We start from the raw sequence: 21,091 nt of genomic DNA on the forward strand, positions 1-21,091 counted from the left end.
GTGCTTTTTTTGTTTTGCTCTAGCCTCCACTTATGCTCTGAAATTTTACTGTAATTATAATGAATCCTTTTTTACATTCTGTTAGGAGGATTTTCAAATACTTCTACCAGTTACTATATACTATATTTATAATATTTATTTATATGCATATACTATACTACATATACTATATTTATTTCATACATCATTCCTAATATAATACTTGTATTTTGATGCTTGTCATTTGTATTTTTGAACATCACCAACTGTCAAATTTGGCGTTGTAGGTTACCCAATTTTTGTTGTGTTTCTTCTAAATCATTGCTTCTTTCTCAGAATAAAAATTTATGCAAAATGTTCTTTTTTTTTTCTTTTTTTGTCATTGTAAGATATTTATTTTTCAATAATCATTAAATTATCTTGTAGAATTAAAATTTACAAAGTTAATATTTAAACTTCTAAACTTTTTTTTTTCATTCTGTAATTTTTCTCCACACGTTATTGCTTTTTAGTCTATCTTAATGTTTTATTCTGTTTTTTTTAATGCTGTACTTAGTGATTTTTTCTTAATCGCATTTTTTATATATAAATTTTATATATATTGCATTTTTTATATATAAACGCATACTGAAGCAACTGATATTCAGAAATTAAACTCCCTACAGAAAAATGATAGAATAATTTAAATGAATTTATTTGTGATCGGGCGGTAGAATTTCATCGCAATCGCAATACTTTTTGTAACCACAGCGCTTATTCTAAATCAAAATCTATTTTGCTGCAAGAGAGCACTCACCGCAGGTGTAGACCACTTTGAGGAACATCCTTGCTTTGGCGGAGCAGGGCGGCAGGCCGAAAGCGATGGAATCGGCGGAAAGCGAGCAGCGGCGTCGCCCGTGGCAGCTGTTCATCGCAGTCTCCGTTGCAAAACTGGCCTCGCAATCTGGGGAGGAAAAAACAGCACTTAGAGGCTTGTTCATTCTTTTAAATGGGTATGGCGTTTTGAAATCAGCATTGTAAAATGTATGATAAAGATCAATACAATAAATATTTGTAGGGCATATAGAAAAAATAAATTTAGTTTTATGCCTCATCTCAAACCGATGTTCTAATTATATTCAAATATTTTGAAATATTTCAGGTGCCTTCATTACTGTAGAAATTAAATAAAAATGATGATGGAACTTTCTGTAACATTACAAGAAAACTGTATGTAGTAAAACTTTTAGTTCAGAATAATTTAAAATTCATATAAAAAATTCTGTGTATGTGTATAAAAATATTTCTAAAAACTAACTTTCAATTGGAATTTCAAAATCACATCCAGTTTTTTTTATATAAGTTTCCACATAAACTTATATAGAAAAACGAAGTAAAAATAATAGAGGAAAAAAAACTCAAAATCAAGTCGCCAAAAATATGTTGAAATTTCAAAAAATTATACATTTTTAATTTTTTGAAAACAATATATTTCATTTTAAAGAGATTTTTTTTTTAAAGGACGTATGACATTTTTATATTTCAATAGACCCGTATAAGAATTTCATCACCCTTAATGAATAATTTACAAAAGTTCTAATAACGCCCACCATCCTCTTAAAGGTAAATTCTGGTTATTCATTTAAACGTGATATTTTTAGGCTAGAACAGTTTACATAAAAGAAATGCATTATTTAACAGGGCGACTGACACATAGTAGGTGTTTTTGTAGCAAATATTTACTCAAAAAGAGTTTTTCAATTACATTTTTAATCAACGAAGTGTTATTCGAAATTGTAAAAGCTTTTTTCAAAAATATCAAAGCACATTATCGCATGAAATCACTTGAAAAGCACTTTAATGTCAGCGATACCAATTTTACTTACGTCCATTTTTTCCTTCGTTTTTTTAAAAATAAATTTTTAAATATTAACATATAAAGCATACAAAATTAATTAAAAAAATTGTAACAATGGTTAGTCTTAATGTTTCATCAAAATAAAAGTACATTCATTCCAAAATAGAAATTCCATTTTCTCTCTTAACAAGACAATAATATTATTAGAAAACTCTGTGATGAATAAATCGTTTTGCGCACAGGATGCAATGATTTGATACGATGATAAATGAGCGAAGCCAAAATATTAAAACATTCTTAGACTGAGATGAAGGGTCAAAAACATAAGTGGAGTTTTATCCTCACGAGCTCATATTCACCCAATCAACGGAGAGATCTATTTTTAAAAAATATCAAAAGAAGAATTATTACAAAACAATTCATTTTGAAGCAAAATTTTACCTGCAGCGAAATTATATTTTAAATTCTTTTACACTATTCAGCCACCAAAAGTAGCAAAAATATCCAAATAATAACTCGCTACTCTATCCACAACTCTTCTATGGAATAAAAGTTTTTTTCTTTTTTTGTTAATATTTTCTATACATTCACTATGGATGGAGTATACTGCCGGTTTTTTTCAATTGGTTTCGTTTGCAACGATTCTAAATAATCCATTGGGTATTCCAAAACACTCGATTGGTCTTTTGCCGATTGATAAGAATGTTTAGTGAGCAGAAAAGTGGTCTTATGTGATTATTTGATTTCCGTGGAGTGTAGCTCATAAAATAAAATTCGCATGATTCGCTTCTATTATGGAGATAGATTCGCCTGTGCTCTTATTTATCGAAAAAAGGACTCGTAAATGTTCACGACTAAATTGTCACGACTGAAATGTTCACGATTGAATTGTTCAGAAGCTATGTTTTCGTAAAGAATGTAAGTAGTCATTTGAATTTCAGAATGAATTTAGATAAATGGATGGTGGGAATGCTAAGACGAGAGAAAAAAATCTCAATTTCCGTTTTTAAAAAGATTTATTTTAGTTTTGAGAGGAAAAAGTTGAAAAAGGTTTATTTTATTTTATTTTATTCACTTTATTATTACACTATTTTGTGCACCTAGGAAATGATGCCCAGGTCACTTGCCTCATCCAAGTGACGCTACTGACTACAACATTTTATTCCATTATCCAGAGATGTTGTTTTAATATAAAGGTTGAATTGGACAATTTTTGATAAGAGAAATATGAGCATTTATAGAGATCGCATGTTCCACCTCTGAACAAACTTACTGTTTCAACTTAAGGACAAATTTATATTAACATAGTGATGTAATTTTAAAAAAACATCTAAATAATTTCTAATGTTATTTACAATATGTCTGCAGAGACAATGAAGCAAAACAGTGTAACAGTCAATACACAACAAAACTCAGAAGAATACAAAAGAAGAACAAAATAATACAAAAATAAACAATTTTTAAGATCCAAAAAAAAAAAAATATTTAAAAAAAACACGAAACATGACAACACGGTATTATAAAACTACATTCACTTAATAAATCCTTTGACTGAATATGAATCATTAAAACATATAATAATAATGTAGTTAATACGAACATTAGCATAAAAAATAAACTATTTTTCAAATAGAAGAATGAAATAGACGCTTTCTAACCGACTTGTTTCCTGCTCACCTTCGTACTTTTTGCCGCCATCCTGCGGGCATTCCTCAACACCGGAAGTCGAGCTCCCGAAGAAGGCGCTATAGATGACGATGCGCAGGGACTTCCGGCAGCGCAGCTTCAACTTATCGTCTTCGCAAACGACACGAGTGAAGAACTTGCCTAAAAGGAGAGCGGAAATGAATTAACAGATAAAGGAACAATAGCACATTGTCATCGGGAACACACGAGTGTACAAAATGCATATCATATATTATATTATTCTTTCGGGGGAACACATTTTATCATCTTTTCGGAACAAATTAATTAATCCTCTGTTTAACGCATGCGATCATTTCAGAACATTTCAATTACCTCAGTTGGTAATTTGTCTCCCGCCTTCTAAGATGTTCTGATAATTTTGCCAACAATAGAAAGGATCGAATTTTCGACATTCCTAGGAATCGGGAACTAAATTCTGACCTCTTGCATAAAATCTCTTCTACCTTCCCCTCCCCCGGTTGCCATTCAACACAAAATGAGTTTAATGACGTGAGTGGACTTCTTTCAATAATTCTGAATTACTGCCTAAACGCGGCACAGCTCTTTACTCTTTTCTAACTTCACGATGGTTTCTTATAAGAACAATTACTGCTGCGAAAACGAATTACAAGATATGTGGGAGGTGTTTTTGAAACATTGAAGGAAAATAATAATGTGCAAAAAAGTAATTATACTTTAAAACATTTACTCATAAAAAATAAAAACATTATACATTAAAAAGAGTGCGTCCGCAGTTAGGCAAAAATATATGGTGTCAGAAATAACGTTTTAATCGGCGGAAAAATACACGCAGATTCAGATGACAGTGGACGGACTCAAGGTAAGACAGCATTGGGAGGCTTGGGCCAATGGGAGGTTATCAAATAAACACATTTTTTTTAAATTTCATTATTACTCTTCATTTATGATTCTCTTAAATTCGTTGCTAGTAAAAGGTTAAAGCAAAAATACTGGTAAATTAAACAAATTCAGATGAGAACATATTCTTCTTCCTGAACTTGAACACATAAAAGGCTTCTGTGAATTAAATTTTTAAAGTAAACGACGGATTTTTATTTCCATTGATCATCAAATACTTGAATACTCATAATAGAGAAGTTCCGTTAATAACGGTAATTTATTTCCAAGTAACCACCTGCATTCAATTAGCTATTTTGGAATGGAAATGAGAATCTCGATTTCCATTCATTCCCAGTCTGCTCAGAACACACGTCAGTATTGTTTCTTATTATTTCTTTGTCTTCACCAGGCTGTTAAGGTGTGTCATTGATTATGTGATGAAATATCGCAATCGGTTTAATCTCTTTTAATAAAGGAGAAAAATCTCCGCAACGCTTATTCCATTGTCGAATCGGAATTCGAACTTCATCGAATAAGGTCACTTCTTTAATGTATTTATACTTTCAGTAAACTGCATACTGCATTAAACTTTTGATATATTTTTATTCAAAACAATATATTGCAATGAATGATTTTAAAATGAATAGCAATAAAAAATGTAAGAATTATTCATCATCATTTAAAATGAGGCAAATTCGCAATAATTCTTTTAAACATTAACATACTTATTTATTCTATACACAAAAATAAAAAAAAAAAGTGACGAAATTTTGACTTTTTTAGAAATTTTGCACTTTGAAAGCAACTATATATAAATGATTTCTGATTTTGAACTCTGAATCAAAAATAGTTTCTCCGCAACTATTTTTGATTCAGAGTTCGAAGAAAAATTTCACCTTCTGAGTTAAGAATTATATTATACGAATAAAAAATGCATGGGACATACTGTTCACCAAGTAGAGATTTTATAACGCCTACCATTAATTTTCCACGTTTTCTAAAACCAAAATTTATGCATTATCAGCACTGAAGTCTAATAACATTTCCTTGTCCCTTTTATCAATACAAAATCAATAATAAAAAAAAAGGCCAATAATTCCTGGAAAATATTATTCTAATATAAGCTACATTAACACAGATAAACACAAATTTAATTTAAATTTAACAAAAACAGCTTTTAATAACACACTTTTTCCATATGTATTAAAATGTAGAAGTTTGTTCTCATTTTACTTTTAAAACTAGCCGCTTTAGTCGACAAGTTTGTTCACCAAAATTGTTAACTTTGTTAAATGATTAATGGAATGGCTTTTTATTTAAAAAAAAAATATTTCAGCTTGTCATTTGAAATGTCTGATAAACATGAAAACAATAAAATCTGTTCTTTACAAATTAAAAATTGTGAAGGAAGAAGTGAAACACTTAGTAAATGATTGGCAACCACACGCGATTGAATGTTTTGATGAATCAGTTTGATTTCCATCATAGCAATTCAAAACATTATTAAATGCAGTGTATCAAACTGAATTAAAAAATACTATTAAAAGTAAGAGGGAAGTTCCACGGAAATGAGACTGATATCATTGAAAAGGTGATTTTTTGAGTCTTAAAATAATAAAAAGACTATTTTTAAAAGACATTTTTGAAGATAAGAACATTACCATAGACAAGTAAAATCTATAATTTATTCAGAGACGATTAGGCCTATTTTTGCGCTCGATTAAACTTTATGTTTGAAGCCCATTTTTAAAAATTTCTTTTATATCTTCTTACCTCTGACTGAAGGTACTTTTTGGTGTGAATGCGGCGAACAATCCCCAAAAATTTCTATTAATATTTTCCAGTTCTATTCATTAGCTACACGAAGTATTGAATTCAATGTAGCGGTAGAAACATTCAGTGAAGCAGTATGAAATTCGTATTATGATTTATTTACATTAGATTGTTGCCATACTATATTATTTTATATATATATATATATATATATATATATATATATATATATATATATATATATATATATATATATATAGTCACAAATCTGTAATGTTGCTTCCCAGCATGGTTGGTTCAATATCTGGAAAGACCGTTTTACGATTAGCGCTCTTGGATGTTGATCGGATGCCGAATCAGTGATCTCAGGGCTTGGCAACGAATTTGACGACAAAATAGATAATATTGGAATCTTGCAGAATTTTGGGGATAATGATAATAATAATCGAGATGTGCCTGATTGTTCCAAAACCGCTGCATAGCGAGTCAACAGCGGAATAGTTGTATCAGTCCAGCGAAGCGCAAGCGTTGTGTGGAGCTCGAGCGTTAGGTGAATTCAGCTGTGCGCCGAATTCTGTTTATTATAGAAGCAGCATCGAGTCGTGTGTGGAGTAACCAGTCTTGTAATACTGAGCCGGCAGTTGGATACAGCTAAAGCGAGGAGACAGAGGATCAGGCGTTTGAAAAGACCGTAGAGTGTAGTTACGTAGATTGCCTCCTCCTGTTAAATTCTGTCTGGCCGCTTTGTGTGCTGTGGTTGTTATTACTACCGATTACTACTTGTGGGATACTGTTTGTTGTAGTGTGCTGTTGTGTATTATGCGTGTGCGTCTCGGGTGTATATGATAGATTTATTTTTCATTTTTTCACAATTTGTTTTCGTTACTTTTTGGTTTTCAATTTACAATTCACTATTATAAATCTTACGAAATCTTTGAAATATATTTTTATCCTAAAATAATTAATACCAAATGGCGCTACTGGTTGGATCAGAATTAAATTCTACGATGATTAATTATTTATTAACTTCATTCTGAAAATGTCAAAGAAACGCATTGCCGTCACATAAATGCACAAAACATCCGAACACTGGCAATGCAGGAAGTGAATGAAAATCGATCAGAAAATTTCAACTTTGCAAACATACATCAAATCACGTTAAATAAAAACATTTCAAAATTGACATTTACGAGGTCAGGTAAAGATGAAAAGTAAAAATAAATATCTGCAGATTACATTATTATAAACTGAGAGAATAATGGCATATAATGAGGGAACAATTCCGCAAAATGGCGTGATAAGCCACACATTTTGCGGAATTAATAAAACTACTTTTGTTCAGGCAAAATCCAAATATATCGCCATACAACATTTGGTCACCTCCATAAAAAAAACTTACTTGGTCTGCATTTGAAAGCGACATTCAGATATCGCTGCACTCCGGGGCATGGGTCCTCCTTCAAGAGGGACGAAGAGATCTTGAGATGGCATTTCTGTCTCTCCCGGCAGGAGGATTGGATTCCCTGTAACAGTCAAATGCGATTTTCAAAAAGAAGCATAATAAAAAAGGAAATAAATGCGAATATTAAAAAAAAAAAGCATTTATACAATTAATCGAATTTATTTTCTATTATGGAAAAAGAATCTTGTTAACATGCAAGAACATAATTCAAAGTCACTGTCTAAGTTCGAGGTCATTTTTGTTTCTAAGAAAAGCTGTTTTTGAAATTTCGTTTGGTGTTTTCTAATAAAACAGTAATTAAAAATTCAAAAAAGAAATTCTATATACGTCATATATATTTTTTTTTTAAATAACTGATTTGAAGCAAAATTCTAATCCATTTCCTTTACATACTAGGCACATAACAGTATTCTACAAAATGAAATAAAATTTAAGAGATTGATTAAAATGCAAAAATATTACAGAAGGTTTATACTCTATAAAATAGAAGCTATTACAAATTTTCCAATTATTTTCTAATAAAAAATACTATAAATAAAAAACTTTTAATGCACATAAAAAATTTTAGTGAAAATAATATACAAAACATTCCTTGAAAATTTCATTAATTTTTAAAATTAAAACTGGAGATATTATGTTAATGGTTGATAATTTATTTTGAAAAAGAAATTTTGAAGCAAAAGTTTGTGTATAGTTATTGTAAAAATGTATTCCTGCGAAAAGTAAGTCCTCAAGTAAGTCTAAAATTCTCCATATCTATAAGTTAAATCTTCTTTTTCTTCATACATTGAACATTTTTTTTTTTATTTAATTGAGCTTGCATTTGTATTCTGATAACTTTTGAAGATGGCAATGTGAGCCTTTTTGAACTGCAAATGTCTTCATAATCAAAACCCTTGCGTATTTATGACAATATTCATTAGCAATTTATTTAGTACATTCAATATATCAATCCCACTTTCACTAAACAGAAGAATAACTCAACGAAATGTTGTTTCGAAAGCCTATTTCAGAGCAAAAATCGTCAAAGCTTTTAGCCACACCTTAGGCGCTGAAGTGACCTATCGTAAGGTCTCAGCTTCAGAGCTCCGAATTCGAGATTCAATTCTAACGAAGAGCTGTCACGTAAGCAGATCTGGTTCACGATTAATGTGGCGAGGCAGTTTGGGAGATTGGGAGTCAGTTCAGATATCGTCTTAGTAATTTTGAACAGGGTTAGATGACAAAATCCATCCCACAGTCCTAGTGTTTGTTTTCAAAAGAGATGTTAATACGGCTGAACACTGGACAGCTTGCATCATTCAGCGTTAGTGATTCTTTAGCAACTTTTGATCAAAAAGTTAAATGCATGTTGGCTTTAGAATATTTTGTGGGCAGTCTAATGCATTTTGCAAGAAATGCTTTTCTATGTTCCTTTATCTACTGATATATACCATAACCACCGATATGTATATGCACCAGTTATTGACAGCTACTATGCATTGATGTGCTTAAAAGGGCCTAATCCAAGCCGTCCAAATTACATCGCTGGATATATTATCTTATCATCTTATTACGCATCTTATGTGATTCATATTAAAGGCATAAATCTAAAAGTGTTTTTAAAAACTGAAGAATGTAAAGGAGACTGCACAAAACGAAAATGCATTTTTATTATTATTATCAAGATGCATGATCAAATGCTCTTGATGCCACAATAGTAGAAATTCGAAGACATAATCGAAAAGGGCTGACTACTGTAAAAATAAGAAATAAAAAGCTATATAATTATTACTGGTACAATATGAATGTTATCTTGCAATGTTTAGAGCTTTTTGATGTCATCCCCACTGCAGTGTACAAACTGTTTCAAACGATATAAAAGTCGTAAAAATATCTATAGTAGTACAAGATATTTTGATCGTATGTACGGAGCAGTTTATAACTTTAAGAGATTTCTAAAGTAGTAAGATGATAAATGCAAAGAAATGATTACTTCAAATGTCATCACGGAACCATCTACTAGGATCAAAGGATAATCGTAGGGGTTTAAATCTGAGGAGTACGGAAAATGAATGGTAGAGTAATACCCAACCCAATCCAGAAAGCAAGCATTCACAGGTTACTACAGGACTGTCAAGATTTATAAAAAGAGATACACAGTTCTATCGAAAACTTCAAAAACCGGCACCCTTCAGATATTCTATGACTTCCACATTGCTGAAATCAATTTGTACACCGAATTGGTGACGACATCAAAAGACTGCAAAGAATTTTCAAGCAGTATTGCATCACCAGTATTCATATGGTTGTCAGTGTTAAACTTCCGAAACAAGAGAAATTGTAAAGACTCCAGAACGATAAGTCCAAACAAATGCGAGAAGAAATAGTGAGAATCGGGAATTTTTGTCTTGTCCTTCTACAGCCTATAAAGATAATAATTCAAAAACTTCTGAACGCAAAACAAATTTGGTAAGAAGAGACTTTTTTCGAGGAACACTTGCCTCTCGTACGTCCTGAGGAGAGCAGTGGGGGTGGTGTTGACGCCCTTCCCTCTTCTCCAAGCACTGGATGTGGCCGGCCGCCGGTTGCCCATACTCCGCTTGACTAATGCTGATGACAGTGTCCGGCCAGCACTCGATCTGCAGCTCTTCGTCATCACACACTTGCCGATGCAGCGTGCGTAGAGTCCCTGCAGAAAAAGAAGAATACATTTACAGGCATCGTTCCTGCAGCGTGTTATTGAAGTGAAGTTCCCACTGCATAAGTACGCACAGTCAGTGTTCATTAAATCAATAAATGCATTCATAATTCCTTAGATCTGCATTATAGTAACTGTTTAGTATATTCGAAGCAGGCTCATCAGATTCGGGGGTTATTTCGCAGTATCAGTGAGCTTCAAAACATAATAACTAATTTAAACAGAAGATCCTTATATTAATAGGTACATACAATTCTGTACTAAGGTACAGTCGCTGAATCAAGATACTTTGGGATCTGAACAATTTAGTCAAATTAAGTGAATTCAACCGAATGAAACATATAACAGAAATATCAGCTATAGAGCAATAAGGCAGATATTGATCTACGACAACGCTTCTTGGATTCTTGAATCTAATTTGATCGCGGGCTCTATTAGGCAATTTTGCGAATTATTCACTTACAGTTAAGAATTTTTTTACGCATATGTATTAAAATACAAATAAATCAAATATTTTTTTAAAAATAATACATTTTGTTTTGAAGATATATAATAACATTTTAAAATATTTCAGGAAAATTAGTTTTAAATTTTTTTCTATTATTTTTTTCTTATTACTCTATATACTTTTGCTTGTAAAAAATCGTGTATGACTTTATTATTCCAATTAAATGTTAATCTTTTTAAAATATTTTTATGTACACGTATTGAATTTTCGTAAGAATTTTATGTTTTTCCGAACTGAAATTGACTTTTAATTATCTAAAAAAAATAATCCCGAAACGTAAAATGTATATCCTATATTTTCCTTTAATTTTAACCGAAATCATTAATATCAATTTTATTTAATTTCCCCAAAAATTAAGATATATGGAGCATTTCAAAGATATTTCAATTTAATTTGACTATCATTTCAAAAAAATTCATTAAAATATACTTTATTTTCTTTAGGTCGTTCAAATGTTTATTTTATTGAACAATACATTTATTTCAAAATAATATTTCAGTTGAATATAAACCTATATTTTGTATATGTTAAGGCCAAAGCCCGAAATGGGGCGGCCAATTCGCGAACTGGCCAACGTTGCTGTAAACTTACCGGCCAATGCCCGATCTTTTCTTGATTTCGGGCTTTGGCCGGTCAATTCGCGAAGTGGCTTGGGACGATCGGCCAAAGTAGGAAGAAAGGAATCAAGAGCACACTATTAAAAATTATTATCATCAAGAGCACACTATTATTTTACACACTATTAAAAATGAAGTAATTAAAAATGAGTACTTCTGTGTACTGTTTTTTTTTTTTTTTTTTAAGTACAATTGTTTCAGAAACGAGTTCAAATATAAGTGACACCTCTGAGTTAAAAATAAGCTTGTAACATATAAAAATATGATCTCGTGTTATTCTGTTCTCATATTAAAGCCACAATAGAAATTATTCAGTGAACGTATATGCTGTAACAACGTGATAGCGTGAAGATTAGATTTGCGCCCTTCAAAATAAACGAATTATATCTTGAGCAAAGGCGTTGTGCATCGTGTATGAATACAAAGGCAAATTGATTACTCAATTTTCAACTACCTTTAAGGGTGATCGTTACTCTTTTTCTGCTCCATAGACCTAATGTTAAAGATCCCAGATTACATTGTCACCCGAAATATCTCTTCAAAAATATGATTTTTTTTGCAAAGACAAATAGCAAATATAAGGGCTAATTAAAACAAATATGAAGGAAATATAGTTTTGTTAATAATATCATTTAAAGACATTTCTTTGTTGGCGCCATTTGTCGAATTTCACCTACAACATGACCTTATTTATATTTTATAAATAAATATTATATTTATTTACCACTAGCCACCTTTGGCGACCAGCCGGTTCGCCAGTATTAATGATCACTAAAATTTTCAATTAATGTAACTTGTTCTATTAGTAGCTTTTTCTGCAAAAGATTTTTGAGCTTCATATTTTGTTACTTTTACGTAGACCTTAAACAGTTCTGTTCATTATACTACTTATCACTTTCTCTAATGTTCTGTCAGCATCCATAAAATTTCTACTTTAAATTAAAGTGGAAATGTTAAACTGCAATCAGTATAAAAGCTTTTTATACTGAAGCTAACCATGTCTTTTTTTAAATATGAAAATTGAAATCAGAGTCATTCGGCAGTGAATTTATATGTACACTGCAGAGTAATTTATATATCTAAAAGAATTATTCAGCAAAAATTTCTCTGATTCATCGTAAAATTAATTTTTTACTTTCAAAAGACTTGAATGATGCAAATAAAAATATTTTATTTTATTTCAGTCAATAAATGAACTTATGAACAAATTACGAATTTTAAATTATACACAGTCCTTTGGTCCCAAGGAATCCTATTCTGCGAAATACTCTTGATACTTCAACTTTTAAATAAATAAATAAACGTCCCTATCTTCTGCGATAAATCTGACCGATTTATGAATTTTTTATGTATCACTTTTAGAACAATCAACATTTTTAGAATTACAGGCCAATCACTGTCGAGAAACCCTGGCAGAAGATTAGCGTATCTTCATTGAGGCAGTCGGTGAAGTAGTCTAAAATCGCCAGTTTTTATAGAAGAGCGATATTCAAATTTAATAAATTATTCAGTCTTAATGAATGATTTAGTTGATTGGAGTTCAACAATTTTTATTTAAAATATTGGTGTCTTAAGAATATTTTGTTAAATATGATTCAAAGGGCAGAGGACCTATGAAAAATTTAAAATTCCTAATTCATCGGAGCATTTATTGACTAAAGTTACATTAAATATAATTATTCAGTTCCTTTAGACCATTTTATTAACAAATGTATGCCCCAAATTAGCTGATGGTCGTTGATTAGAATAATTATCCTATATTAAACCATGTTTGACTTAAATGAAATTGTTTTATTGAATTAGTAACATAAGTATTGTGAAAGCTCATAGAAAACTTTTCCTTTTCAGAAAATATCTTATTTCATTCTTTTTTTTTTTTCATTTTATACAGACACTTGCCGAAAATTACAATTTTATTTATTAAATTTGTAATAATAGTTGACTTATATTTTAATTTAAACTTCTATCAATGTGATGGCAACACGTTGATAAAAGCTAATTTTTTTTTTTTTTTAATTTGACGTGCTCGTGCAGATTAAATTTTATTTTTATTTTGAGCGAAATATATTATTAAAAAATATGATTAAAATATTTCTTTAAAAATTCGTTAAAAATCTAAGCATAATTTATAAATTAAAACATTGCTATCATTAAAAAGATAATTTTTTTGAGCTTTAGTTTGATGCAAAAATCGATTTTGTGCTGTCATATTTTCTGAAGTTATAACGATAAAATGCCGAAATTACCCTTACTTTTTAATTACTTAAATTATAATTAAAATTTAAAAAAATAGCTTCAAGGTGCACATTTCCGATCTCCAAGATATATATGTGTCAAATTTGATAACTGTATGTCAAACGGTGTGGACTGTAAAGCGCCAATACACACACACGCACACACGTTGAGCTTTATTTATAAGTACAGATTATCACATCGGGCTTAGGCCATTGATTCCCGGCCACTTCGCGAAATGGCCAGCCAAAGTAGAATATACAATATTAATTGCAAGTACTTCGGACTTTGGCCAAACTTCTTGGCCGTAACATAGATAAAACAATAAAGCTAAAATTTCATATTTTGGTCCATTTTTGCTTATTTCAAAGTCCACTGTCACCTTAAGACAAATTCATCAAACAGTTTATATTCTTATGGCAGAACAAGCGTTAGTTACCGTAGTTTTGGTAAAATAATTATTTCAGCCAGTGCACGATAGATGGCTCTCCATTTTATCCAGAAAATTAACTATAACAGGGTGCGTTGTGGAAAAAGCTGCAAAAATTAAGTAGTTTTAAGCACTTTTTAAACATCTTAGCCAAAAAAATTAAGCATCTTTGTGCATGTATGCTTATGTAAATCTGTATTTTTTCCAAGCAAAGGATGTTTTCTATTTCATAATAATTTATAGTTTTTATTGAAAAAAAACAAACTTTTAAATCAATTTTGAATGTGTATTCTTTAAATTTTAATATTTATTTCTGAATTTGCCCAACGTCGCCTACTGTAAAACAAATGATATCCATTTGATTTTGACAAAAATATAAAAGTGCTAAAAAAAAAAAAAAAAAAAAAAAAAAAAAAAAAAAAAAAAAACATCAATACCAAAAAATTAAGTGAACTTTTACTTTTATAAGATTATCAAATTTTTTTCAACATTTAATCTAAGTAAGATCTCTTTTAACATTTCTTAAATTGTTTAGATGGATACATCATTACAAAAACTGTCGATATGGATAGCATATACGATTCAACCTGGCTCGGGTGGAAAGCGTAAATTTCCTCCTACATTAATTCACTACATTTAGTAATTTTATTTGCAGTCTTATAAAACTAAGAACTAAAGCATTCCAGAATGTTACCATCATCCAGAATAGTTATTTTAGGGAAACAAATTTATGAAATTGAGGATAGAATATAGTTATATTCTAAACATGTTTTAAGGTCATTTTTTTAACAGAAAGAAATAATAGCGTTCATAAAAGATCAGGATATATGAAAACCGTCCTATCGCTTTTCACTTCTTAAGTTTAGTAAAGGACTTTTTCCAACGGTCTGAAAATTTAACAAAAGACTGCTTTCTAACCTATATGCAAAATAATAATAATAATAATTTAACTTTAAAAAATCATAAAAAAAATGTGAATATATATTTTAGGAAAACAAATTCTGGAAGCTTACAAATTCTTTCACATTATAACAAACTTGGACCAAGAAAAACACGAGAAAAAGTGGCAGAGCATTTCACTTATTTACGACGCTAAAGCAAATTTAACCGATTAGACAAAAAGAAGACGTGGATTCCACCAGTCATACAAAAAACAGAGTGGACACGCCTTACAAGAGAAAATAGTTTCTTTATATTAATTAAGTTAAAAGCACACATTTGAATTGCAACCACAGGAAACAACAGCTTTTTTCATGTAAAAGAATGCACTTTTTGTTCTACAGTGAAGCAAATTTAAATTACTAAATTAAACCATCCTTACTTTTGTTACCGAAGAAATACAGTGAAACGTCGCTTATAAAGCATAATTTGTTCCCGAATCTTGTCCGTAATGAAAAACATTCGCTAAGAGAAACAATTTTTTTCCCCCATAAGAATCCAAACAGATGCGTTCCATTAAAAAAATTTAAAACACGTTCTAACAAATTTATAATAATGTAATTTATCTTTTATCATGCCTTGTTTTTAACAAGAAAATTGTCTAAAGACATGTCTTAAGGTGTGCTTCAAAATTTGGAGAAAATGAGATCTGGCATATCGATAAATGACTCAGCAGAAAGACCAGTTACCGCTTTATTATAACGGCGAAAGAACAGTTACCGCTTTATTATAAAGGCGACATTTCTAATATTTTGATACTACAATTTCCATCAAATTTGGTTCCAATCAGTTGGGAAGAAATGAGTCTAAAATACGAAGTTACATTTATTATAGAGAATACGAGAAAGCTTTGAGCAGATCATTCCCATTGTTTTAATTATTATGTTAAGACCAACATAATTCCAAAAATGGTATTTTTGAACTTGCAGGAGTTTGAAACACGGCAATGAATCGAAATGTCGTGTTGTTTTTTTTAAATTGCAATTTTAAAATTACTTATGCAATTACTTTTTTTTATAAGCAAGAAAGTAAACAGGAACGCTGAGCTCCTATAACGATAAGTAAACAGAAAATAGAGACGGAAGGAAAATGGTCAAGGCTCATCACGCTGTCAATGCGTATGTAAATAAACGCCTCTTGCGCAATTCCATTGCTTGTGTAACTTAATAACAGTGACTTTTAAATAAACAAGAGGAACACATTGCTAAACATAAACGTGCAATTACTTTAAAGCACACAGATTTAATTAACAAAAACGTCTCTTATCCAAAGTGTTTACACAGACGCGAGTCACAGAGATCAATTCTTATCACGATGTTTAATAACCGAGATAGATTCACTACGAAATAAAAATATCAAATTTTCTTTACGCCAATCGAATTCATTCCATTTCAGCGCTGGCGATCGATTTCATTAAATCCAGAAATTCCTTTTCATGGTCGATGAAAGAAAGAAGAAGCAATGTCATCATCATCGGAATTCCACTGACACGTGAGAAGCGGGTAAAAGAATGGAATGTCAGCTATGTTGACAAATAAATTTAAAACATACAAAACATTTTCTCCTTGTTTACCAAAAATAATTTTTTTAGTCTTTACTCGTTAATTTATCTCCACTAATAAAACCTGCAGGAAAGATCGGCCCAAAATTTCTGACATACTCTTTAAAAAAAGTCGAAATTATGTTTTAGGCGCGTTTTTTTCCAAACCGATTAGAAAATAAAATTTGACACCCAACTGCAATTGCAGTTATAAAATCAATTTCATATTTGATATATATAAATCACTGCGTTTTTGAGTTTATTTGCATTCAGATAGATAAATAGACAAACTTCATGTGAATGGATTTTGTTCAAAATTTGGAAGAAAATTATAAATTTGGTGTAAAGACCACACACCAAACTTCATCAGCCTTGCTTGTAGCATTTTTCAATTAACATGTTGACAAAAAAAAAAAAAAAAAAAAAAACATAATTCCAAATATCATTTTTTTTTTAAGAGAAGACAAACGTGGAGATTCGAGTTCAAAATATATTCAGTTGTTTCAACGATTTAAATACTTTGTTGTGCGACTGTCTCATACGAAAAAGTAATAACACGAGTTGAATTCATGCAACAACTTGCGGTGGGAAACTTGCATAACAAACTAAGAAGTGAAGTCGACAAGTTAAAAAGAGAGTACGACATCATTTAAATTATTTCTTTCAGGAGACTATCGTGAAACGACGTATAAATAAAAAGAGGCATAATCAAAATTTTAATAAGCAACCCTGATTATTTCAAATTTAATGCGACTAATGTAAATTCATTTAAAAGTAATAAGTTTTTAAGATAAATTTGCAAACCATGCCCAAAGTAATGAAAATAATAATTCATTTTTACAATGAAACATGTAACATAAAAATGAGTCAAGAAATAGAGAGGAAAGACAAGATGGTGACTTAGTTTATATCCATATTACTCAAACTTTCACCACCTTACGGAAACTGCGGGTACTATACACTGTAGGATACTACATCTCGTATAGTGAAGTCACGGCTGCCATTTCGCTGTCGTTAAATTCTGTGCATTTTAACTAAAATGCCTGCTAAGTAAGATCTCGCTGACTGGAAGAGCATATATTTGATTATTCTTTGTTATGCATGACTACTTTACACAATACGATGATCACAATCAATATATATTTTTTATATCCTCTTCTTGTCATTCATATCAACGAACTCAAGCTTTTTAACGCTTTCGATCGCGGCCGGAGTGTTGAATGATCCCATCTGATCATGAAGTGCACTTCTTATTTTATATGATGGAAATACATACAAATAGGCGTTTCATTAAAAAAAATTTTAATCGTCTGTGTACAGAATCTGTTCTGTTGATTATTTCTGAAAACTATGTTCAATATTACGTTTGATTATACTTACCGCTAGTCTTGAATCAACATGACGGTTAATAATTTTCATAAACCTCAACATTTTTTCGAACCATGGACGTGGTCGGCATGCGAGACGATCTGCAGAATTCTTTTTCACCACAGATTTATCATCGCTAAATGTGCCATCTTGAGACGACGAAAGAGGCTACTTTTATTTTTACTATACATACCCTTTAACTGAACAATTTTGAACAATTCGACCCTTTTTTTCGGCAGGTATTTACATTCCTCATTTAGCAATCAAAATGAAATTCCCACTTTCAATCCATTCGAAATGTCCCACTTTCAATTTAAGAAACTGTACAAACTAAATTAAATGTAAGAAATTCATCTTTTCCACTTGAAAAAGATGAATTTCTTACATTTAATTTCGAAGCAATTTCTTTTGTTTTTTCTACAAACATGCAATCACTAATGGGCATATTCGATGCATAACATTATATTAAAAACTTAATTAAAATATTCTATTTTAGAAAATTTGGTTTTTTCTGCATATGCAATTTTTGTGAGAGAAGTAGCAGACTGTTGCCCTATCTTCCATTTTCTTTTTCCCCTGTTCAGAGTCAATGGTTTTCAGTGTTAAACTCGAGTATCCATTTTTTTTTTTTTTTTAATTCTACTTTTCTCAATTAAGTATTCTTGTCAAATTGTTTGAAAATTTCAGTTTTTTTTTCTTTAGCGAAAGTATTTAACTCTTTTGAGATATTTTTGAAAGAAATGAATAGAGCAGTAATACAGATAAAAAAGTGAACGAAGACGTAGGAATTCCAGAATAGCATCCTTAACAGACGGATCAGTCTGGCGAAAAGACCTTTCCATTGTTCGATTTCCATCTTTCATTCATGGGATGTTTTCGGATGTTCCATCTTTCTGCGTCCTTTATTTGGAATAGCAGAGAGGAGAAAGATTTTATTCTCGTTCCCTGCTTAATAGAAAAGTTCCCACCTTAATAGACCGGAAAACAATGGCAAGGGCAAGTAATGCTGAGAATTTTAGAACGAAAATAAGCGACGTATAACTGAAACCTTGCTCATAAAAAATGAAGTTGCTTATCTTTACAATGGTTACGAATGGAAATAAGCTTTCTGAAATTATAGATGTAAAATGAGTACAAAGGAGCACATAAAAAAAGCTTTTGTAATATGAAATCTCAATTTTCTTCTTCAAATTTATTATAAGGTGACGCTCCAATTTGGAACCAAAATTAAATAAAATATGCCAATTTCTTTATAACTATGTTCTAAAAATATTAAAATAATATATTTTCATTGAACAAATAAATGCAAAAAATTGTAAAACTTCAGGGTAATGGAAAACCAATTATAAACTACAGCATTACAAACAGGAAAAAAGTTATATAAAAGAATATACAAAGGTAACGGCCCCTCCCCATTCCCACTCAAAGAATTATTAGGTCATATCGGAAGGGAAAAAAAGTCCGCATTGTTATAAACCTGTAATGCTGCTTCCCAGCACGATTATCACCGGAAAGACAGATTTACAATCATCTGTATTGGAGCTGCTCGGGTGCCGAGCCAGTGATCCCAGAGCTTAACGACAAAATTAAATAATATATTTAAGACGACCATTATACGACGAATTTGGCGACAAAATAGTTAATGCTGGAAACTTCGAGAATTTTAACGATCCGTCCAATAGGAACTGAGATACACCCTGATTGGCCCAAAAGGTTCTCGCCCCGCCTCCCGTGAACTACAAAAGGACGGCAGTCTCAAGCTCAGTGGACCTGATTGGAATCGTAGACATGTAACGAGTCTTCCAGAGTATAGCGAAGCAACGGCGGAATGTCAGCGTTGTGTGGTGCCCAAGCTATTGCTGAACTGGGCTGTGTGCCGAGTCCTTTTGTCTGTTGTGGAAGCAGCACCAAATTGTGTGTGGAGTAGCCAGTCGTGTGGTAGTGAGTCGGCAGTTGGACACAGTTAACACGAGGAGACAGAGAGAACTTCAGCCGTTTAGAGAGACCGTAGAGCGAAGCTCCGACGATCCACTCTCCTGCTGGATTCTGTCTGGCCGCTTTGTGTTCTGTGGTTGATTACTGCTTGTGGGCTACTGTCTGTCCACGACAAGAACACTGCTAGACAATCGTCTATGTTTACGGCGGGCGTTATAGAAACAGGTTACTGGAGGAAGAGTTCATTTCGCAGAGGTAGAAATTCATTCAAGTTTCTTGCGTCGGCACGTTTAGCGCCAAATTGGCGATATTTGGTATTATTAGATTTAATTCTTGAAAACAAATTAAAAAAATAATTCACTGAGCTGAAAATTATTTGCATACTCGGAATATTGAAAATATCTGATATTCCTGTTATATGTATGCAAAGAACAAAACAAATCAAATAGAAAACCTGAATAATTATTTGTATGTCTAACGATTGCACAAGAAGAAAAAAAATAATTAAGCAAAATCATGCATGACAAAACATTAATCGTCTTCATTTCATTTGTTTTAAATTTATATAAGTTATTAATATCAAATTCTCCGCAACAAACTCAAGGTAATCTGTCTAATTTAAGATAAAAACTATAACATAATGAATCGTAATTATTTCATAATTTTTACAAAAGGTTGCTTTTATTCTGTTATAAAGTAAAATGTTCATTATTAAATATGCTTGAAACCTTTCCAAATTTATATTTATTTATTTTTCTGATGTATATACTATTTCCCGAAACACAAAATTAATGTTGCCATACTATCAATTTTCAGATTTTTAAAAATCAAACTTTGATTTGTAACTTATTTTCAATATGCACAATCTTTTTACAGCATAATTAATTTTGCAAAGTTTATATGTAAAAGTATTCTGAATTTGAAGATAATTATCAAGTGTTCATTCATGCACGTGCCAGATGTCCCGGACTTAAAGGAACCCAACTAAATAAGTCCAACATCGCTTTACATTATTCTACGAAAAACGAGGTAAAAGTTTGTTTTTGTATTCCAGATTACCATTAATTTATTTCCCCCGGCTTGAAAAAGAAATACAATTATTTCAAAGAAAAAATTTTCTTACGAACTGTCAATTCAAATAATAGTGATAAATGAGCTTTTCCTTTCAATGTATATAGTAGTCATGAGCTCGAGCAATCAAGGATCCAAATTCCTACATTCTTCACATTTCTATTCAAAGCCCA

The 21,091-nt window shown here is 31.0% G+C and overlaps 1 protein-coding gene across 1 annotated transcript in view; it reads right to left on the reverse strand.

Moving 5' to 3' along the window:
* Positions 1-21,091, reverse strand: part of LOC129984160 (protein eva-1-like) — a 101,699-nt gene that overhangs the window by 8,084 nt on the left and 72,524 nt on the right. The window contains exons 2-5 of the mRNA XM_056093961.1: positions 10,082-10,269; positions 7,536-7,659; positions 3,494-3,643; positions 776-922 (exon numbers count right to left, since the gene is read on the reverse strand). Of these exons, the coding sequence (XP_055949936.1) occupies positions 776-922; positions 3,494-3,643; positions 7,536-7,659; positions 10,082-10,269 (609 nt within the window). The remainder of the gene's footprint in view (positions 1-775; positions 923-3,493; positions 3,644-7,535; positions 7,660-10,081; positions 10,270-21,091) is intronic.

This window comes from Argiope bruennichi, chromosome 9, assembly GCF_947563725.1.
Source record: "Argiope bruennichi chromosome 9, qqArgBrue1.1, whole genome shotgun sequence".
In the NCBI taxonomy this organism is placed as follows: domain Eukaryota; kingdom Metazoa; phylum Arthropoda; class Arachnida; order Araneae; family Araneidae; genus Argiope; species Argiope bruennichi.